General features: G+C 64.7%; 1 protein-coding gene and 1 long non-coding RNA gene across 18 annotated transcripts in view; one reads left to right on the top strand and one right to left on the bottom strand.

The window, feature by feature from the left end:
* On the bottom strand, nt 1–16,886 carry SREBF1 (sterol regulatory element binding transcription factor 1). Of its 17 annotated transcripts, XM_030763373.2 has the most exons (22): nt 16,569–16,886; nt 16,461–16,487; nt 9,902–9,916; nt 9,435–9,478; nt 7,690–8,106; nt 7,153–7,340; nt 6,930–7,067; nt 6,628–6,849; nt 5,542–5,656; nt 5,177–5,397; nt 4,766–4,967; nt 4,467–4,645; nt 3,939–4,200; nt 3,692–3,858; nt 3,371–3,539; nt 2,837–2,945; nt 2,470–2,579; nt 2,222–2,354; nt 1,890–2,055; nt 1,314–1,514; nt 1,102–1,213; nt 1–736 (listed from the first exon to the last, which is right to left on the bottom strand). In XM_030763373.2, exons 1-22 carry the CDS (start codon nt 16,661–16,663, stop codon nt 507–509), a joined length of 3,522 nt encoding a protein of 1,173 aa, XP_030619233.2. In that variant the 5' UTR covers nt 16,664–16,886; the 3' UTR covers nt 1–506. The 17 variants fall into 17 exon arrangements, with proteins under 17 accessions (XP_030619233.2, XP_089756321.1, XP_089756329.1 ...); XM_089900195.1 differs by lacking the exons at nt 9,435–9,478; nt 9,902–9,916; nt 16,461–16,487 and having other exon boundaries at nt 5,542–5,602; nt 16,573–16,885; XM_089900203.1 differs by lacking the exons at nt 9,435–9,478; nt 9,902–9,916; nt 16,461–16,487 and having other exon boundaries at nt 2,222–2,420; nt 2,455–2,579; nt 16,573–16,885.
* LOC149744733 (uncharacterized) overlaps nt 16,670–21,748 on the top strand; it is a 24,234-nt gene continuing 19,155 nt past the window's right edge. The window contains exon 1 of the long non-coding RNA XR_016388823.1: nt 16,670–18,744. This is a non-coding gene — a long non-coding RNA (uncharacterized LOC149744733). The remainder of the gene's footprint in view (nt 18,745–21,748) is intronic.

Below are 21,748 nucleotides of genomic sequence, written 5' to 3' on the forward strand. Positions count from 1 at the left end.
TTATAAATAAGTTCATTTTTTATTCTCTGTATAAAACTTCTCAACCTATGAAAATAAAGTTTGCAAAAGGCAAAGTAACACTTGGAACCTCAGAGGCCAGGAGCCTGGCGCACCACGATCTACACTACGCACAGGTCTCCCCAGATGGGAGGGAGGCGCCGGGGGCAGGGCCCTTCGGCTCAGTGAGACGCACCCCTCTTCCCTCTGGACGGAGAGGGAAAGCCCAGGATCCGCGGCGGCGGGCGTAACAGTTGACCCCCCGGCGGCGGCCAGGCCCCGGCAATCCCCCGGCCGGCCACCAGGGGCCAGCACCATCCCGGCCGCCGCTCATCGAGGGCTGGAGCGGGCTGGGGAGGCCCCAAGGTCAAGTGCGGAAGTTCCCGAGGGTCTCCAGCCCTCCAGGGACAGTGCACTCCGTGGGCGAGCCTTGGACCCCGGGTCTCCGGCGCTGCCCTCGGCCGTCGAGACAGAAACAGGGGCGCTGGGGCTGGGCCGCCAGCGGGGGTCTAGCTGGAGGTTACGGTGGTCCCGCCGCCCAGGCGCATGAGCATCTGCTGGCAGTCATGCAGCAGCCGACGGTCACCGAGCTTCTCGAGCGTGCGTGCCGCCTCGGCCAGCATGCCCACTCGCTGCCCAGGCGCCGACAGGAAGCCGGGAGGCAGGTAGCAGGAAGCCAGGAGCAACGCCTCCGCGTGCTCCCGCCTCGTGGGCCGCGGCTCCAGCTCCGCTGCCGTGCCTGCACACACGCACAGTGGCATGTCAGGGGCGGGGCCGCGCCGGGGGTGGGGCTCGGATCCTTGCCCCGCCCCCCGGGACAACCGGCCCCGCCCCAGGCTAGTCAGCACCCGCCCCCCGCGCCCCCCCCCCGCCCCCCTCGAAGCACGGAGCCTCGCCCCTTCCGCGCCTGCCCCTGGAGCACAGACCGCGTACACAGTCGCGTGTCCCACAAAGGACAGTCGTCCCCACTGACTCTCAGGTTAGGCCTCCCATCAGGGAGCCACCACCAAGTCCCTCGGTCTCTGTGTGTCTTACACACAGCCTCCCTCTGCAGCCTCCACCTGGCGTATGGCCCTTCCCACCTGGGCCAGCTGTCCTTCTCACCTCCTTTGCCACAGGGGCCGGCCCTCCTCCTCAGGCTGCGGTCCAGGAGCTGGTGTGTCCGCGCCGGGCTGGCCCCTGCCATCAGCCGGGCAGTGGCTTCATGCAGGAACACCTGGGCAGGAGAGGCCAGGAGAGGTTCCAGCCAGGCCCCCGCTCCCTCCCGACACCTCACATACATCCCCATTGCAAGCCAGGGCCCCATGGGCACTCACCCTCCGCATGGCAGGCCGGAAACTCTGTGCCAGACGCCTCAGGCCACTCAGGTCCCTCTGGAAGCCACGGAGCTCGAGGGCAGAGGCCTGGGCCCCACTGCCTGGGCCCGGTGAGGCCTGGGAGGGTGCCGGCGGCTTCTGCCGCTGCCACAGGCTGGTGCGCGCCCCAAGGAGCAGGTCACACAAGAGCAGCTGCATGACCTGGGGTGGTGGGCAGGGCAGGGGTCAGGGGGCTCTGGCTCTGGGAAGGAAGAGTGGGGGCCCGTGGTGCCAGGGGCCGGCTCCGGGCTGCACTGCCGAGGCACTGCACCCGCCTCACACATGCAATGCAACAGCAATGCACCGCGGGGCCGCCCGCTCTCCAGGCCCTGCCACACCGCTCACCCCAGCCGTCCTCCGGGGGTGGGGACACTGAGGCCAGAGGGGGCAGCCACTCTCCCCTGGACCCAAACCTTAGCCCCCAGTCCTGTACTGTTGGGCTGACCCTGCAGTCTTCTGCAGCCCAAGGGGGACCGTCCGGGGAGTGGAAAGGCCAAGGCCCCCAAGATCCGCCAGGCCCCTGGCCCCAGCCCTCACCTTGTCAATGGAGTTGCCGGCTGGTGTAGCGACCAGGCTGTCCTGAAGGTACCCACTGGCCTTCTCACACATGGCCAGGCTGGCCGGGCCAGACTCTGCCTTCCCACGGCCCAGCAGGGCCCGGGCAGCCTTGAAGGTGTGCAGAGCCGCCCTGGGCAGGGGTCTCCTGTTGGGGCCAAGGCAGAGGTGTGACGGTCAGACCAGGCCTCAGGCCCTCGCCGAGCTTCCCCTGCCCTGGTTCTGGCTTCCCGGGAAAGAAATGACGGGACCCCAACCGCACAGAACAAAGCTGGGGGTCGGGGTGGGGGCACGAGCACGCAGCCTGCGCTCACTCGGACTCCTGCAGGGCGCGGGGCAGGTGCTCCACCAGTGGATACAGCCGCTCGGCCGCCGCCTCATCCCGCCGGAGCCAGTGGGTCACCACAGCCGTCAGCGAGGCCCACCACTTGGCCACCGGGTCTGTGCCTGCAGGAAGCAGGGCCAGAGGGGTCCCTGAAACTCGGCCACACCGCACCCAAGGCCGAGCTGCTGTGGCGCTGAGCCCGAGGGCGTCACGGGGCGGGGAGGCCTGGGGGCTCACCGGCGGTGGCAGCCATGCCGGAGCCGATGGAAAAGCTGCAGGCAGGAGCCCCGGCCACGTCAGAACAGCTGTTCAGCAGCTGCAGGTACCCGAGGGCATCGGAGAATTCCCTGTGGCAGGAGAGGACTGGCCGTCGGGACAGGTGGCAGGGGTCCTGAAGCGGACGGCCCTCCTCACCTGCCCCCACGGCACAGCCTGGCTTCCTGGCTCCTTAAAGCGCGGCCGGCCCATGCCGGGCTGGTGGGGAAACTGAGGCCACGGTGACCCAGCTCTGGCCACCGACACGGGTCCCTGGACGTAGCCTTTCCCAAGCTCCACTGGCCGGGGGTGGGGGACCTGGCCCGCTGAGGCGCAGAGGGACACTCACCTGTCCCCATCGGCTGATCCGGGGCCGGGGCTGGGCTGGGCCAGGCAATGCAGTGCTCGCTCCAAGAGATGTTCACGGAATAGCTGAGTCACGTGGGCCAGGGGGTCCACTGTGGGGAGGAGTGGGTGAGTGGGGCGGGGGGGAAGGGCCCCACCTCCCCGTGCACAGGCACTTCCCTGCACCTAGGACTCTTCCCTGGGCACGGGGGGGCCTGGCTCTGAGACGGATGAAAGCTGGGGGATAAATAGTCTGCCTCCCCCACCCCGTGGACAGGATAACCTAGCTTGGGCACACGCCCTTCCTGACCTCCTCACAGCACAGCGCTGTTGCCTGGGAGCACCTCCCGAATCAACCACCTGCCCCCAAATCCCTCTTCCTGTTGGCCTCTGAAGAGCCCCAACTGAGACAGAGCCAGCCTGGCCTCCCTGTTCCTGCAGCCCCCGTGGCGACAATGGATGGTGGGGCAACAGACCAGGGTGGGCAGGGACAGCAGAGAGGCAGGGGACAGGGGACAGGCGCAGGGTGAGAAGGCACCTGGGTCCCCGGCCACGCTGTACAGGCTGTGCCGCGGAGCGCTGCACACGGCCCAGTCACCATCCACGAAGAAACGGTGGCCCACAGGGTGGCAGAGCCACTGCATGGCAAGAGGCACTGAGCCGCTCTGTGCCAGGGAGGCCTGGCGGGCGCTACTCAGGAAGAAGCGCTGTGGGCGAGAGGGGCAGGCTGTCATACCAGACCCTGGGCTGAGACCCCAGAGGGCCTGGAGCCCACCCCATAACCAGCTGCCTCTCCCAGGCAGCCCTCAGCCCAGGGAGACCTGAGCCCCGTCCCCCACCAAGCCCACCACCTACTCACTGTCAGAAAATGCAAGGCCCGGGGGAGACTGGTCTTGACCCTGAGCGCGGTGGCCACATAGATCTCAGCCAGCGTGGCCACGGACATGGCCTCCCCCGCGCACTCGGCCAGGTTCAGGGCACTCAGTGCCAGGTTGGCGGCAGCCAGGTGCCCGCCCGAGTACTTCCCTGGAAAATGGGAGGGCATGAGGCTGGGCATGGCGCAGAGGTGGCGGGACGCCCTCAGGCCCAGCCCTCGCCCGCCATACCCATGGTGTGCAGCTGGTGCAGCTTGTGGTAGACGAGGGCCGCATCGCGGGCACTGGTGCGGGCGTCCACCTGCAGGGCACCATCCCTCCGCAGGCCCCCTGCCCAGCCTGCCAGCCAGCGGCCCACCCAGAGATGCTGCAGCAGGTGGCGGATAAGGCTCCAGAGCAGGCTGCAGGCCAGGTCCAGGTGGGAGGTGGGCAGGGGTCGGCCCAGGGCCCGCAGGGCCAGCCACAGCTGCTGGGCAGCCTGGGCAAAGTCCCCCTGCGGAGGAAGGTTTTCCAGGTGAGAAAGGTGGGGTCAGAGCATCCCCAGCACGTGCCACCCCTCTAGCCCCAGAGAGCCCTCCATCTTGGGCTCCCCGCCACGACCCCACCAACCCCAGCAGTGCCGGGGCTCCGTGGGGGTCTGAAGGGTAGACAGGAGTGGAGAGAACAGGGGAGATTCACGGTGTGCCTGGCACCTTCCCAGGTGCTGCTGAGGGTCCCAGCCCTGCCCGCCCTCCACACCCCCGGCGTCCGGCCGCTTACCCGGGCCAGGTCCAGGTCAGCCTGCTTGCGATGCCTCCAGAAGTGCACGGCGGGGCCCGAGTGGGGCCGCGTGACCGGCTCTCCGTAGACAAAGAGCAGCGCCAAGGAGGACAGCACCAGCAGCCCGTTCATCAGCCAGACCAGTGGGGGCAGCAGCCACGGGGCCCAGCCAAGGCCGTCTGGGGGCAGACAGAGGCTGGGGACATGCCATCCAGGAAGTCCAGAGCCCCAAGCCCACAGGCCCGGGATCTACGTCCCCAAGAGTCCCCCCTCGCACTGCCCAGGCTGGCCTGTCCTACCTCTGCCCTCAGCACCCAGCATGCTGCGCCCAGGACCGTGGTAGACACTGGTGGCATCGGAGGGGCCAGCGGGACCCCGGCTGCCCAGCAGGGAGGCCAAGGGGTTGCAGGAGACACAGAGGAAGACAAGCACACACAGGGCCAGGCGGGAGCGGTCCAGCATGCCCCGGCTGTGGGGGGGCGGCAGCTGCTCTGGCTTCACCTGGCGGGGTGGGCGGGGCGGTGAGAACGGGGTGAGCACAGCCCAGAGAGCTCAGCTCAGAGGAGGAGGGATCAGCTCTGCCCCCAGCCTTACTGCGGGACCCCCGCCCAGCTCCCCGTCTCTAAAACGGGAGGTAGGACACGCCCCAGTCCCGGAACTCAGAGGATGTCGCTGGATGACAGGGAGGGGGCGACGACGTGCGACCCAACCTGGCTGTCCTCAAAGACTGGGCTGTCAGGCTCTGAGTCACTGCCACTGCCACCACTGCTACTGCCCCTGCTGCCAAGGGACAGTGGGCTGCTCTGGAAGGGTGAGCCAGCGTCCGAGGGTGGCGGGCTCAGGGTGTCCACCACCTCTGGCTTCTCGCCCTCCATGGGCACGTCTGTGTGGCCTCCACTGCTGCAGGCTGACACCAGGTCTTTCAGAGATTCTGTGGGCCAGAGAGGAGCTGGGCTGGGGTGAGGGCTACACACCCCACCTCGCCCCAAGTCGGAGCTGAGGGCCACGGGAAGGCTGAAGAGAGGGTGAAGGGCCCTCGCAGGGTGAGCAGGCGTGGAGGGGAGCCAGGACTCACTGCTTTTGTGGGCAGCGGTGCGCAGATTCAGGTTCTCCTGCTTGAGTCTCTGGTTGCCCTGCTGAAGGAAGCGGATGTAGTCGATGGCCTTGCGCAAGACAGCAGATTTATTCAGCTGCAGGCGGTAGGGAGGAGACACAGCACAGGTGGCCGGTCAGGCCAGACAAGTGGGCAGCTAAGCACAAGGGGTGGGACTGCTCTGCTACACAGTTGCCTCAGGGCCTTTGCACCTGCTGTTCCTTCTACATGGAATGTTCCTCCCTAGTAGAACCTTCCTCCCAAGTAAAATGCATACAACAGCTTACGGGCTAACCACTGTCACCATCGTTCTTCCACCTCCATGCCTTGCCCCCTCACTTCCTCCAGGACTCTGTTCACATACGGCATCACCTTTGCGAGGCCTCCCCGACCAGCCGATTCAGATCTGCGACTCCCACCATCCCTCTTCCCGCCCCGTTTTCTTTCATGCCACTTGGCAAACCCCAGTACGGATCTGCCCTGTCTGCCAGCGCCCCGACACCCCGCCAGCAAACCCCAGCACGGATCTGTCCTGTCTGCCGGCGCCCCGACACCCCGCCAGCAAACCCCAGCACGGATCTGTCCTGTCTGCCGGCGCCCCGACACCCCGCCAGCAAACCCCAGCACGGATCTGTCCTGTCTGCCGGCGCCCCGACGCCCCGCCAGCAAACCCCAGCACGGATCTGTCTTGTCTGCCGGCGCCCCGACGCCCCGCCAGCAAACCCCAGCACGGATCTGTCCTGTCTGCCGGCGCCCCGACGCCCCGCCAGCAAACCCCAGCACGGATCTGTCCTGTCTGCTGGCGCCCCGACACCCCGCCAGAACGTCAGCTGCTCAACGGAACAGCAGTCTGTCTGTTCACTGCTGAATCCCCAGCACCTAAAAGAGCCCACACCGCACGGGGCCTCCATGAAGCTCAGCTAAACAGAGCCGCCAGGCCCGAGGAGTCTGGAGCCCCAGGCCTGTCTGTCCAGGTTCAGCCCCATCCTCCTCTTCCCCCCAGGTGCCTCCTCTTCCCCCCAGGTGCCTCCTTCCCCAGGGCCACCCCATCGGGGCCTCTGCCCGCACCTTGGCCTCTGTGCCCACCACCAGGTCCTTGAGCTCGACGATCTTGTCATTGATGGAAGAGCGGTAGCGTTTCTCAATGGCATTGTGGGCCGTACGCTTCTCACCTCGGCTCTGGGCCGAGCCCGGGGCCTTGACACCAGCTGCCAGCCGGTTGATGGGCAGCTTGTCAGCATCCACTACCAGCGGCACAGTCGCCAGGATGGTTCCGCCACTCACCAGGGTCTGCGGGGCCAGGCACGGTTAGCAGGTGGACATGCATGCACACAACACCCCCGCCCCCCCGCCCTGCCCAAGCCGCCCACCTGCAAGGGCGCTGCCTGCACAGCCATGCCAGGGGCCAGGGAGCTGATGCCTGCCGCCTTCATGGGGGCTCCCACGTCTGTTTTCACAGTCGTCAGGAGCAGCGAGTCTGCCTTGATGAAGTGGGGCTGCAGCAGGACCTAAGGACGGGAGGGGGCTCAGCTGTGGGCTGTGGGCCTGGGGCCGGGGCCACCACCTCCCTGAGGCCGGGCCAGACCCCCTCACCGGGACCTGCTGGACCTGTGAGGTCACAGTGGTTGTTCCAGGGGCCACCGTCGGGGTGGCTGTGGCCGTCAACAGCTGCTGGGGAGCCGCACTCTGGACCTGGTTGTGCAAGGAGACGGGCGGGACCCCTGGCAGAGCAGCCAGTGGCAGGCCAGGCAGCGACTGCGCGGTGCTCCCCGGGGGGGTCCCTGCAGAGATAAAGGCTGGAGCTGCGGACACAGGCTGCCCTAACCCACTTCCAACCCGCCCCGCAGGTACTTATCACCCTGTGACCTTGAATGGCCTCAGGTTACTATCAGGACAGTCCCTGCCTGGGGCTCTGATGCAAGCCTGCTCGCTTCCCAGCCCAGCACCTATCTGCTGCGGACGCTGGGAGGCTGGGAAGCGGTGCTTCCTGAGAGCTGCTGGTGACAGGGGCACCTCCAGCAGCACAGCAGGGACCCGACTTCTAGAGCCTGCAAATTCCTCTACTGAGACCACAGCAGACCCTCCTCCTGGTGCTCCTGCTGTGCCCCTCCCTCCACACGCCCCCCTTACCTGTGCAGAAGCCTCTAGGAGGGCTGGGATAGCCCAACACAGGGGCAGAGCTGAACTGCGGTGGGGCTGGGGCCGGAAGACGCTGGGGCAGGAGGGCCCCCGGCAGCGGCTGGAGGGTGGTCTGGGGCGCTGGTTCCTCCTTGATAGCAGGCCCCACGGAGAAGGCAGGCACGGAAGGGTACATCTTCAGGGGGGTGGGTGCAGGCTGGGGAGGGGACAAGGGTGGGGTTGTCGCCTTGGTCCCCCCCAGGAAGCCTTCAAGTGGGGAGCTCATCGTGGAAGGAGGTGGGGACAGGCTGCCTGGGGAGCTGGCATATGGACTGGTGGGCTCTGTGCCCCCTGCTCCGCCCCCAGCGTAGGGCGGGTCGAACAGGCCCGGGAAGTCGCTGTCTTGGTTGTTGATGAGCTGAAGCATGTCTGCGGTAAGGAGGAGAAGCTGTGTGAGCAACAGCGGGGCAGGTGTCACAGATTTGCACGCTCCCCCCCACCCCCACCCCACAGTGTACCTGTGGGACCAACGCCACGGAAACAAAAAGCCACCCCCAGGAGCCCCCACTCACAGACACCTGCGACATCTGGAGCTCTGCCAGGTGCGTCAAATGGCCTTGCAACACTGGACGAGCCCAGCGCCCCCCTGAGGCCCACCGACCTGCCCCAGGACCAGGCGAAGGCAGAACTGAGGCCTGGGCCCACAACTCCCGACTTCAGAGCTGCCTTCGCCAGCCCACTCCTCTGTGGGACAGACCGAGGCTTCGGGCAGAGCCAGCCGCTGGCCAAGTGTGTGCCAACCAGAGTGTCCCTGTGTGTTCTGGGCACAAGCCCAGACCCCGTCTGCAGCCAAGCAGCCTCGGGACCGGCCATTCAGGCTTCAGTTTCCCCTCGACAAAAGCAAACGCCGTCTGTCCTCTTTCCTCCTCATACAGACTGGACATACTGCCTGCCGCGGCCCCAGCCTGGCCACAGGCCCTCTTCCCCAGCTGGCGATCAGCAGCCTGGCTGGGTCAGCCTAGGGCCCTCTAACCCACTGGGGGAGCCACCCACTGGGTCAGAGTGCTCTGCAGGATCCATGCGCAAGCCCTGGGAGCCCGAGGTGTACCCCAGGTCCCCAGCCTGGGCTTCCTCTCACTGGGCCTCGGTTTCCTCATCTACACAAGACAGATGAGGCCCTTTGTGGCAGGATGGCCGCACGGAGAAGAGCGCAAACATCGCCTGAGCCCCTCCTACCGACAGGTGCGAGGCAGGAGAGTGACTGCAGGGGACCCTCCCTACGGCCTCCAGGAGAGCGACACAGGGGTGCCAGGCTCAGTCTCCTGGTCCTCAAACAGAAACACGGGGCGGGCCCTCCAGGTTTATGCAGGTCATGGGGCATAGAGGCCTTTCACCTTCAGGACCTGCTCGCTCCCCAGGCTTCATGAGCCCCTTTGACAGATGGGGAAACTGAGGCCCAGAAAGAAAAACTGGCTGAACCCAGGGGGCCACTGTCTAGCAAGCTCAAGAAGCCCTCCAAACTAGGAGCCCCAGGAGACAGAAGGACAACCGGCCCTCCTCCCTGCGGAGCAGAGGATGTGGGAAGGCCACCCTCTCACGCCAGACGTGGGGGTGGGGGTGACTACTGAGGTTGGGGGGGGTCCGCCAGCTCCCCTGAGAGCCGGGAGCGTGTACACCTCCCCTCAGGGCACCGGGGATGAGGACCCCGCGATGCAAATGGAAACTGTAATAAAGAGGTGGGGTCCTCCAAAAAATACCTTCGAACGTGCAGTCCATGGCTCCGCGGCCTGCGCCCGCCGCCCTTCGGGGGGTCCAGGCCGCTGGCCTGCCGGTGTCCGCGCGCTGACTTCACCTGCGTGGCCGCCCGCGCTTTAAAGCTGCCGAGCGCGCCGCCGGTCCCGCCCCCGCTGGCTCCGCCCCCGCCGAATGGCCCCGCCCCGCCGAGTGGCCACGCCCTCCCGGGGCCGCGGCCCGGGCATGGGGTGAGCGCGCGCGGCCAATCAGCGGCCGCGCCACCGCCTCCTGGGGCCCCGCCCCACCCCCGCCGCGCGCGGCTCGGTTTGAGCCCCGCAGGGCCGGATGGGGCCGGGGTTACTCGCGGACGCCGTCCCTCAACCCGCTCGGCGCCGACGTCCGCAGGGGTTACTGGCAATCACGTCCCCTGCTCCCACCACCTCCGAGAGCGCGGCGGCGCGGGCGTGGGGCCGGCCAGGGGTGCCCCAACTCCGCATCCAAGCCTCTGCCGCACCCAACCGCATGGACCCCTGACAACAGGTCACTGTTGGGAAACTGAGGAAGGGAAACCCCTACCCCAAAGTGCCCAGCCAGTAACAACCAGAGCTGACGCCCCACACAGACATCCCTTTGCAGAAGGGCCTGGGTCTGGGATGGGGGTCGGTGAAGATCTCACCCCCTCCCCCACCCGACTAGCAGTCTCTGGGTGAAGCCTGATTCACTCACTTATTCACTGTAGGGCCGGGGAGTCCAAGAGGCAGCCCAATCCCTGGGACAGAAGGTGAGGAAGTGGTAGGGTGACAGGCTCTGGGGGTCTTTGGAGGGGTACCTGGGCCTATCTCCCCTTCTGTGTAAGGTCAGAGTTCCACACACACACATGAACATAGCCTGGCCAGCAGCCCAGGTTGCCAGCTCAGGCTTTTGTGGCCAAGCAGACCCTGGGCTCAGGCCAGCCTCCAACTGTGGCCGAGCCCACCCCGGTACCCTCTCCTGGTCTCCTGCAGCCTCCGAGGGTGTTTGGGGTACTGGAGAACCCCCGGCCCGGATGGCCCTCCCTCTCCAGGAGGCTAGCCGAGGTAACGCCCCCCCATCCTCCTTTGTCCGGGTCCTTCCATGGCCTTGCAGGGGGTGCCAAGGGCAACAGAATTCTCTAGCATCCTCAGCTCCGTCTCTCCTCAGCCGGTGGCTCTCACACCCTCCCTCACCCCCAAAAAACAAACAAGACACTGCTGTTGGGAAGGCTCCTCCCTCACCTCAGTACCTTGAGACTGGAAGACACTGAGACCTGAATTCCAAGGCCCACACGCAGACACTCGCCTGCGACTCTGAAGGACAGGGGCCAGGGCCGACCGCCCCGAGGGGTCCAGTCCTCCCAACTCCTGACCCATCCTTCTGCCCTTCTCCCTTCTCACTCCCCTTCTCTGAGCCTTCACTCCTGGCCTCGGAGTAGGGGATTCCAGGAGGCAAGAGAGGTCCGCAGAGTGCACAATTTAAGGAAGTTTAAGGAAGCGCCCCCGCAGCGGGTCTGAAAGGCTGGCCCCTCCTTGGGTGAGCTGAGCACTCGGCTTCCCGCATGAGGGAAGACTCAAGGCCCACGTGGCTCCTGCATGCACTGTCTGCACACTGCACATCGGGAGACCGGAGGCTCGGGCTCGGCCTCAGTGGGCCCACCTGCCCGCCCCCAAGCCTGGCTCCTTTTCCTCTCCTTCCTCCTAGCCTGTCCTGATCCTATCAGGACCCAACAGGAAACCTGAAACCTCCTCCCCCCTCCCTGGCTTGCCTTCAAACCTCCCTCTGAAGGCAGATGTGGGGCAGCCTTTTATTCTCCTGCGTGTTTATTCGGTGAGGCCATGATGCAAATCCTGGAGGGGCCCTGCACCACGAACCTACAGGAGCCCAGCTCTGACCGTCACGGGAGCCTCCGGCCCATCCAAACTGCACGAGGCCTTGCACCCTGAAGAAACCCTGCTTGCACGCTTCCTGGGACAGGGAGCTCACCACCTCCCCTACACAGCCTGGCCCACGAAGCCCAGATCTGCTTCTGTGGCAATACCTACTGCCCTTTCCTAAGTGTCTACTAAGTGTACCAGGCACTAGGGTGCTGGAACACAGCACGAAGACGTCCCTCGTGGAGCTTGTGTTCCATCTGTAACCAACGGTCTGCAAATCCAGGGAGGAACAGGGGTATGGGTGGTGATGAGCACCATGAACAAACGGAGGCGGTCAGGGCAGGCCTCTCTGAGGAGGTGACATCAAGACAGCGAGGAGGCCGGTGTGGCTGGAGCAGAGGGAGTCAAAGGGGTGGGGGTCAGGGAGACAGTCAAGAGCTGGAGTTCCAACCCACGTTCGTCTCTCACCTGAGCCAAGGAGACCATTTCTCAGGGAACGGGCAGGAAAGGGATTTGCAAGCAGGTCACAAAGTCTGCACAGCTGTGAAGAATGGCAAACGGTGCAAAGCAGCAGCCCCGTCCCAGCTCCGCCCGCTCGATGGAGGGCGCAGGGCAGTGGTGGGGAGGGGGGCTGCACCCTGCCTGCCACCCACCCTGCTGCTCTCTGAGGAGCCCGGTTGGCAGGCTCACATGTCCACGGCGCGTGAGTGTGCAGCAGGGGCACAGGCTGCCCTTTGTGTGCGCAGGGCTGCCCCGGGGTGCAAGTGGGTGCCGGCTCTTCCTGGAGTGGGACGGGCCCGGGGCTGGAGCCCCAGGGGAAGCTGGGCGTGAGCCCTCTAGACGGACGAGGTCACTAAGGCTCAGAGCGAAGCCACAGGCCCCAGGTCCCCTGGCTGCCAAGTGGACAATCTGGTACGCAAACCCAGGCCTGCCAACCCCCAAGCCCACAGCCCTCAGCCCAGCCTGCCAGGGGCAGGTGTGAGCCCCAGGGCCAGCCTGGCTCTGTCCCACCTCGCTGCCACCACTCACCCCAGGTCAGGACGTGTGTGCAGCGTGGGACACGGAGGCGAGGCAGCGCGAAGGTGCAAGAAGGAGCCCCAGCACCACCTCCGCTGCGAGGCCTTCCTAACTGCCCTTAGAGGAGCCCCTAGGGCGGGGTCAAGGCCTGAGCCAGATGGGACACGCAATCACTCAGCACGGGGCTGAGCACAGAGGAGACCAGATCGAGGGGCGTGTGCACTGCCAGCCCCACCCCTGCTGGTCCCTGGCTGTCTGAGTCCGGTGAGCCTCACTCTCCTTGTCTGCTTTCAGAAGGCTGTGCGCTGGCCCAGCCCGTTCCCTCTGCCCCAAAGGCCCTTCCCACTGTCCTGTGTCCACCTGCAAACTCCTCCTCCTCTCAAAACCTGCTCTGAGGTCACCACCTCGCACTCTTCTCTCATCAGTACCGCTCCACACACCGCTCCCAGTTACACGGACCAAGTGACCCTGAGCACGGCCACTGGACAGATTGGCCAGCACCAATACCAACATCCTGTCCTGGGGTAGAGACTCCTTCCAGCAGCTGGGAAACAGCCCATGGGCCTGACGCAGCGGCAATGCAGGGGGCGGTCCCGTCCTGCTGAGCAACGTTCCAGTCTAAATAGTGCTATCCACTCCTTTACATTAATTATATTTCCCCCTTCGCGGTTGTTTCACTGCAGCTGTTTTAAACCTGCAGTGGGTGTGTTGTTTCAAAGGCAGCATGCTGCTTCAGAGCTGCCAGGCTGCTTTCTGGAAGGATAAACCCGTTGGCGCTCTCCCCTGCAATGCTTCCCATTTCCTCGGAGCAGCCCCAGCACTGGGCTTTGTCGTTTCACCTACTTTTGGTCGCTTTCCTTAGTCCCCACAACTGTGTGACCGGAATCTCCCAAGTGCTTTAGTTTGCATCCCCAAGGCTGCCTGGAGGTGCTCTGCCCAGCAAAGCATCCACTATGGCCGGAGACTCGGAAACACCTGCTGTGCTCTGGTCCTCCTCCGCCAGCTAGAAATGGTCTCCAACAGGTTCTTGGCCTGGGAAGCAAGCACCGCCGGGCCTGACCTTCCTGCTGCTGCTAACCCCCTCGGCTGCCGTACAGGCTGGGCAGCTGGGGGGCAGTGGAGGCGTCTGCTCCTTGTATACACACTGGGTGAAGAGGTGACCGTGGCATTTCTGAGGCCCTCCCCTCTCCCAACACATGTGCAGATGGGCAGCCCCACTCAGGTCCCGGGGTCAAAGGGCACATCCACAGGGCCTGCGGCTGGCAAGACACAAGGACAGAGACGCTTCCTCTGGCCGGCGCAGTCATTCTCACCTGGCCTGCGCTTATCAGCTGGGCAAAGTCCGGATCCCAGGCCCCTGCCTGGGGCTGACCAGGTCACTCAGGATGTTTGTGTCCAGTGACCATCGGGAAAGAGGGAGCTCCCGGCACGCTTCTCTCCGTGCCCCTCAGAGGCGCGAGGGCTGGAACCACCCCCATCTACAGCCTCACCCCCCCGCTTTCCAGGGGAGCCGCTGCAGCCGAGAGGGCAGCAGATGGCCACGCTGGGGGGGGTGCCTTCTGCTTCCGGTCAGCAGGCTGGGTACCAAAGGCAGGAAGAGGGATGGAGAGCGGGTCGTGTCTGGTGATAGAGGCCTCTCCCAGGCTCTGCCGTGGGGACGAGGCAGGGGCACCGCACGGGGGCAGAACATGGCAGCAGCGTGGGGGCCTGAGGGGTGGGACCTGGAGGGACGGGAATCGTCACAGAGGGCAGGCTTGGCCCACCGTACAGGTCTCGAACGCCATGCTGGGATAAGGGGACTTTTGTTCAGGGCACTGGGGAGCCACGGTTGTTAGGGAGCTGAGGAGGTGCACGCCGGGGCCAGGAGCTGGGCTGTAAGCCACCGTGAGCTTGTTTCCTAAGGATGGCCCGTGCTTGGTGGGGCCAGGCAGACAACTGGGCATGAGAGACCGTGGGGAGAGGCCTGGGGGCAGGGTGGCCCCCGTGTGTCCTCTCCACCAGGCTGGCCTGGACCCCAGGAGGCCCGGCCCGTGCAGTTGATTCAGGTAGTGGGCAGAGCGGTGGGCAAGATGTCGTAAGGCAGACACCTGGGGTGCGAAGACAGAGTGAACTTGGGGAGCCCAGCCAGAGATGACTACAGGCTGTGTGCTGGAGCCCCAGGCCCACCCGCGGGAGATGCGCGGGCCCCGACAAGCAGCCATCTCCACTCGCCTCTTCTGCACTAAGTACACGTTCGAGACCTGGTGAATTAACCAGCAGGGAGGTGAGGACCGCCCCGGAACCCACAACGATCCCAACGCTCGCACGGGACAGCTCTCACGTGCCCTCTGCCCACGGCCACAAAGGACCCCAAAGCAAGAACAAGAAGAGGAGGCTGGGAGCAGACTGACTCACCAGGAGTCACGGTGCACTGTGGCGGGGGCAGTGCCTTCGGCACAGAACCTGTGACTCCTGGTGAAAGTGCCACCCCAAGAACTGGTCGCGCGACAGAGAGTCTGGTCGAGGCAGATGCCCGGGCTGGGTGGGGCTCAAGGCCGGTCCTCAGTCTCATGAGTCAAAGGCTCTTGCCTGGGATGGGGAGGTGGCTGTGTGACCTATGACCCCTCCCCGACCCCCAGCATACCTCCATGTGGAGTAGCCTCCTGGGTCCCCTGCTCTATTGCCCACCCCCCCACACACATGCACACACTTTTAGGAGCCCAGCGGTTAAGAGCTTGGGCTCTGGAGCCCACAGCTTGGGTTTGAATTCTGGCTCTGCCATGCTCTGGCTGTGTGACCTGGGACAAGTCACTTAACCTCTCTGTGCCTCAAGGCCCTCATTTGGGGCTGTTGGGAGGACTCAGTGGTCAGCACAGTGCCTGGCATACAGTAAGTGCTGAATGAGTCTTCTCTACTCGTTCTGTGATCATCCACCCCAACAGCTAGAGGGAACTTCCGGCACAGAACCCAAGCATGGCATTGTCCTGCCCCAACCCCTCCCCCAAGACTCCCCACTGCCTCTGGGATCCAGTCCAGCTCCCCATCCTGGACTCGAGGGCTGCCTGGCCCTCCTCTCAACCCTCGTTCCTCTCAGGGGACCTGGCGACTCTTGGGCCCTGCCAGCTGGGTTCATCTGCAAGGCTGCAGTAAGGCAGGAGTGGGTGTCCGTTTTGCTAACCCCAGAGTGGCCACAGGCGCCATGGACGTGTCTATCCAGGTTGTGGGAGGTTTGGGTCCTGTGCTCTTGGCCTGTTTCCCCATCAACCAAGTGCAACACAACAACCTCGGAGGCAACTCGGGGGGCTGGGATTTGCTGTCTGCACAGTGGGCAACAGCCTCCTAACTGGCCCCTGCTTCAGCGTCTCCCCCAACCCCTTCTCTGTAGAACAATCAGAGCGGTGCTTCCACAGGTGTAAGCGAGCCGGCGCAGTTGCTCCCTCCTTTCCCTGCCGACAAGGGTCCTCGGTCTGCCAACCTGCCCAGCCTCACCTGTGACTCTCCAACTCCTCGCCGTGCCCTCTGCGGCGAAGACATCCTTCCCAGCGGGTCCTGGGGCTGACTCTCAGGTCTCACCCCACCGCTCTACCGGAAGCTGTCGCCCTGCCCCGGCTCGACCACAAGGTGTAACTAAATATCCATTTGTGGGTTTTCTTGGCGATTTTTGTGCTTTCAAGAAAAGGGGAGCCCAGGTCTGTCTGTGAACCCCTGGTGCCTAGGACGGGGCCTAGTAGATGCTCAGTAAATGTGTGCCGAACCGATGCCCGGCGCCGGCTAGGAGAACCGGACCCTGGGGGGCAGGGGCTGGAGGCGCCCGCGCGCCTGCGCAAGAGCTCCTGCGCCGAGCTGAACTCTCGGGCCGGAGGGAATGACCGAGAATAACCTCCCGCTGACGTCAAGGCCGGAGCGGGGGCGGGGCCTCGGCGATGCCCGGGTCCCAGGCTCTCGCCGCAGCCGCCTAGGGGCTGAGGACTCACTGGCCGCGGGGGGCGGACCGGGACGCCCAGAGGCGCACGTGCCCAGCGCTGAGCCTCCAAGTACCCGGAGCGGCCTGAACAGCCAGGGCGGGCGCGGGAGGTTCCGCGCGGACAGGACAGCGAGGCCCGCAGCGCTCGGCGCAGAGACGTGGGGCGCCCCGCGCGCCCCGCACGGAGCCAGCGCCAGCGCCGCGCCCCGCCCCGCTCCGCGCCCGCACTCCGCGCCCCCCGCCGCCCCGGAAGACAAAGGCCGGCGCCTCCTGCGCGCCCCACTCGCGCGGAGCCCAGTGGCCCTGACGCACCTTCGATGTCGGTCAGCAGCGCCGCGTCCAGCTCGCTCGGCTCAGCCAGCGCCTGCTCCAAGGCCGCTTCGCTGAAGTGTGGCTCATCCATGGCGCAGTCGCCTCCTCCCGGCGGCCCGCCCGGCCCGCCGCCGCCGCTCCGCGAGTTCGCGTCACGCCCTGGCCTCAGTGGGACCCGGCGCCCGCGAAAAGTTCCTCGGCAACTGGGCTCCCCGGCGGCGGCTCTGCGGGGCTGGCGGGGGCGGGGAGGAGCCTTGCGGGGAGCCCCGCCCCCGGTGGACGGTCCCGCCCCACCTGGAGAGCGCGGGGCCGGCTCGGGTCTGGCGCACACCTACCCGGCCGGCCCCTCCATCCAAGTGACGACTGCTGCGGGGCTTCGGCAGGCCCTGGCCTCTCCAGCACCAAGCAAGGGGGCCGAGTGGAAGCCCCGGACTGGGTCCGTCTCAGAGGTCTCTGGACTTGGGGAGGGAGGTGACCCGACAAACATTGTTCCGAGAGTTGGGTCTTTAGGAGACAGACCCGTCCAAGACCTGCTGTGTGGCCTCGGGCCAGGCAGCAGGCCCCACTCTGTGCCTCATTTACCTCAGCTGTAACGGGACTTGATGATGCCTCCGCATAGGTGGCCCGGACGTTAGTGACCATGGCTGGCTGGGCCTGTGAGATGAGCCCGACCCTCCTCAGTGTCCAGATCAGATGGGCCTCCTGAAGAGCCTGGAAGAGGCTGGAATTTCCCACTCTGACTTAATCTGGTTTGCTCCCAGATGCAGCTGTGGGAATGACAGAAGGGTTGCCCTCCGCACCCAGGAGGACAGGAAAAGCCACAGAGTTCAGGAGCTAACCTGCACAAGGTCACACAGCTACCTGGGGCAGCAACAGGGCTGGGCCCCAAGGCCATCTGACTCCCATCTCCCATCCAGCTGATCCTAGGGAGAGACTCACATCTCGGTGTCTGTCCCTAGGAGCAGCTGGGATGAAGGAGCAGACTGTGCTTTAGACCTGGGCCACCTTGCCCTGGATCATGACAGGCTGGGGCCAGGTCAGAGGAGGCAGCTAGGCTGGGGAGAGGGCTGGACCCTGGACCCTGCGTCCTGTGGATTGGGGGCAGAGATAGGTGGCAAGGGAGGGGTCTAATGAGGTGGATTGAGATAAACCAGAACTAACATCAGGTACTGAAAGTGGGAAAGCAGTGAGCTCCCTGTCCCTGGAGGTATGCAAGCAGAGAGGCACCCTTGGTAGGGGCAGCCAAGGAGACTTATCAAAGGCCTGGATCCCCAGGCCTCCCTAGCCCCCTGCCTCAGTGAATCCAGCCATCCAGAGTACTGCTTTGCTCAGGCTCCAGATATAGCCTGTCTGGCCACACCCTCTGACAGAGTGAAATTAGTGGCGCACTTTGGAAGGGGGTTGCCCAGGCCAAGAGAGTCCTTGGAGGCCCAAGTCCCTGAGGCTCAGCCCGGACACGCAGGGCTCTTTGTTCCCCTCCCGGAAGTGGCTGCTGTGGAAAATTACCCAGAACAGGGGTGGCCAGGACCCGGGGGCCTCCAAACCACATCTGTTCCCCAAGTGGCCCTGCTCAAGGACCCCCCCTCAGGGCCTGGCCCTCCGGATGAACTTCTGCTGGGGAACAGAGGGATCCCCTTTCTCAGCCCCCTGCATCCTGACGCCCTAGACCCCACCACCCCCCAAGTAGGAGCCAAGCACCCAGGGGGCCTTGGGAATCTGGTGGCTTCCCTGAAAATTCCAACAGCCCCTCCCGGGGAGAGGAGGGGGTGCTAAGTGAAGCCTGAAGACCACCTTCTCAGAGTCAGGAAGCAGGTCCGGATTTTCGCCCACTTGCTGTGTGACCTGGAACCACTTACTTCACCTTTCTGAGTCTCTGTAAAATGAGAACACCCCTTCCTGCTGTGGGAAGGTGTATTGGAGTCACGGTCACGACAGACCTGCCTGACTGTCCTTTAGACGCGTTTACCGCATATGTAAAGAGCACACTCAGTCAATATGCACACAGAACTGCAGCCGCTCAGGAGAGAAGGTGAGGCAAGGCCCACGGAGACCTGCAGCCTGGACTCAAGCCGCCAGTTGCAGTGAAGCCTCCTGTAGGGCCCAGTCGTGGGAGGGGGTAAGGATCTGCCACCAAAGAGGCCACACTTCGCTGCGCAGCCTGAGACCAGCCGGGTAAGCGTCCAGGGAGGGCTGGGAAAGCAGGCTGGGGCTGCGGCTCTTCGGGGAACCTGCTCCTCTGCGAGCCCCTACCCCGACCCTCCTGGGGGCTCTGCGCTCGCACCGCGCCGCATGCCGGGGCTGCGCGCGTCCACGTTAACCCCTTACTCCCCGGTAGGACGGCGTCCCATTTCACAGGTGAGGAGAGCAAGTCCGCGGGGACGCGCGCCGGGAGCGGCGGGGGCGCCGGCCGGACGAGCCCCGCCCCGGCCCGCGGCGCAGCCAATGGGTGCGCGGCCTCGGGTGGGGTGACGCGGCGTCAGCGCCCGGCTCCCGGCGGCCGGATCACGTGCGCCGCCTGACCGACCCGGACGCCCCGCCCCGCCCTGCGGCCCGGCCCGGCTCAGAGCCGGCGTCCCGCCCGGTCCCCGGTCCGCGGCCCACCCGGCCCCGTGTGCCAGCTGTGAGGCCGGGCTCACTTCTGCCCCGGGCGTCCGAGAGGCGCAGGGGCATCTTCTGTGGGTTCAGAGCCGTTTGGGCAGGTGTCCAGCGCGGGCAGGGCCAAGCCATGTCCTCGCTGCCCGAGCTCAGGGATGGGTGGCGGGGCAGGCACAGGAGTTGCCAGGGCTGCCGGCACTGGGCGTAGCTTCACAGGCTACCGAGACCCCTCCCCACTCCTGGAGACCCCGTGCCACCCACCTGCCCGTTTGTCCTTCATTCTGCAGCAGCCGAGCTGGGACCTGCCCAGCTGTGGCCGAGGCTGCACAGAACCAGCAGGGAGCCTTGGGTTCCCCCCACTCCCGCATCAGACATAATGGAACCACATGGCCCTTGACATGGATGATTCTGGTCCTAGATGACCTTGTGTTCTCATGCCAGCTTGCCCTCTACTGTGCACTGTGCAAGTCATTTCTAGCTCTCTCTGAGCCTCTCTGGCAGTAAACCCTCCACAGAAGAGCTGCTTGAACCCCGAGGTCTGCAGCACAGTGAGGGGTGGGCCTTACAGACATGGAGAGTGAGGCACCAGCTGACACCCATGGGCCACATCCAAGTATACACGGGTTCTGATTTTGAGTCCACTGTCAAATGTACATTTCACCTGAAGGCTGGATTCCTGGCTTTTCTTGAAAAATGGAACAATCTGACAACAGCAGGCTACAATGGCCTGTGAGCTTCCCCAGTCCCCTCCATCCCCGGGATCCACCCAGGCAGGGCCCTGGAGGCATTGGGTTAACTACCCACGACCCCATTTCTCACATCATCAGGAGCTCAGGGACCTGCCCCAGGCCTGCAGCCCCAGGCGGGGATGGGGAGGGAATGGCACGTCCCATGGACTCCCTGGTGCTGAGGGCCTGGACCCCCTGCACAGACCCCCTGAAGTCCACCCAGCAAGAGATGGCAGGGGCTCCTCTGCAGCAAACCGTATTTCTGGGTGAGTCGTGCCTGTTCAAGTCCTCTTGTCTGCCCACCCTGGCCCCTCAGGACCCCAAAGAGAACCTTTCCTTGCAAGAGGGGTGGTTGTAGAAAGACTCCTCCTCAGGTGTTTCAGTGGGGGACTGGCAGGCAGGGGGCCATGAGCCATGAGCAGACCCATGGTGCTCCCACACTGCCCCCGTCTCCCCAATCTCTGGCTGCTCCCCCAGGGCCTCCCTGCCCTGCAGGCCCTGGAAGAGGGCTCCAGGGCTTCCTGGCTGCAAAGTGTCCTTGATTCTGGGAACTGGACAGGCTGCGAGCTCCCCGAGGGCAGGACCAGGCACCCCGCAGGCTCTCAGGAACACAGGCTAAAGCCCGTGGCATCGTGGCAAGTCCACGATGCAGTCTCAGGGCCAACTCACTCTGCACGGGTCAGGGACACAGCGCCTTGCACAGGGGACATGCCTTCCATTCACAGGGATGGGGGCCCACACTTCGGAGGCCGCTCCCAGACTCCCCCCGGCACAGAGCCTCTATCTCACTCCAACTGAGGCCCACCTGAGCTGGCGGAGGTCTGAACATGGCCCCAGTCTCCTATCAGCAGGCATGGCAGCCCCCTCCTGAGCTGCCCTCCCAGAAGGCCTGGTGTGGGGGGCGGGGGGCGGTTCCCTTGCTGGCCATGGCGACGGAGACAGTGCTCTCCCTGCCCGCTCCTCCACGGCCCTGGTCTGGGAGGCCCAAGGGCTGAGCTTGAGCGGGTTCTGCTGCTGATCCCAGGCAAACGTCCGGGCCTCGGTCTTCTCACCTGCACATGTGACGTGGGCAGATGTCTCTGCGTTTATTCCAGGCTCACCTGGGGGCTTGATGAGTCCATCCCACCGGAGGTGCATCCTTGAACCCTGGGAGGTGAAGAGATTAAAGGGCTCCCCACCTCCCCTAAGCCACCTGGAGAAGGCGTAGGCCCCCCCCACGGCCCCTGAGCCTCAGGGAGAGGCCTGCTTCCCAGAGGACCGCCGCCTGCAGCAGCGCCCAGCTCCCAGCACAGGAGAGGAGACGCGAACCCTTTTTAAAAGGGATAGGGGGCTGAGGGGGGTAACGGCTAAAGAGTAGGGGGTTCCTTTGGGGGTGATGAAGATGCTCTAAAATTGATTGTGGTGAGGGTCGCACAACTCTGAATGTTGCTAAAAACTACCTGATCATACACTTTATTATTTTTATAAATTTATTTATTTTTGGCTGCGTTGGGCCTTCGCTGCTGCATGCGGGCTTTTCTCTGGTTGTGGCGAGCGGGGGGCTACTCTTTGCTGCGGTGCACGGGCTTCTCATGGCAGTGGTTTCTCTTACTTATTTTATTTTATTTATTTATTTATTTATTGGCTGCGTTGGGTCTTCGTTGGTGCACGCAGGCTTTTCTCTGGTTGTGGCGAGCAGGGGGCTACTCTTTGCTGCGGTGCGTGGGCTTCTCATGGCGGTGGCTTCTCTATTTTATTTTATTTTATTAATTAATTAATTAATTTATTTACTGGCTGCGTTGGGTCTTCATTGCTGCACGCGGGCTTTTCTCTGGTTGTGGCGAGCGGGGGCTACTCTTTGTTGAGGTGCGCGA

Source organism: Delphinapterus leucas, chromosome 19, assembly GCF_059928025.1.
Source record: "Delphinapterus leucas isolate spDelLeu-1000000601 "Yukka" chromosome 19, BTC_Dleu_Yukka2, whole genome shotgun sequence".
Classification (NCBI taxonomy): Eukaryota; Metazoa; Chordata; class Mammalia; order Artiodactyla; family Monodontidae; genus Delphinapterus; species Delphinapterus leucas.

Coding starts and splice junctions, on each gene's coding strand:
- SREBF1 (XM_030763373.2), bottom strand. CDS start 16,663: ATGGATGAGCCACACTTCAGCGAAGCGGCCTTGGAGCAGGCGCTGGCT. Junction 3,540..3,691: donor GGGCCTTGCATTTTCTGACA/GTGAGTAGGTGG, acceptor TCTCGCCCACAG/CGCTTCTTCCTGAGTAGCGC. Junction 2,580..2,836: donor GGATCAGCCGATGGGGACAG/GTGAGTGTCCCT, acceptor CTCCTGCCACAG/GGAATTCTCCGATGCCCTCG.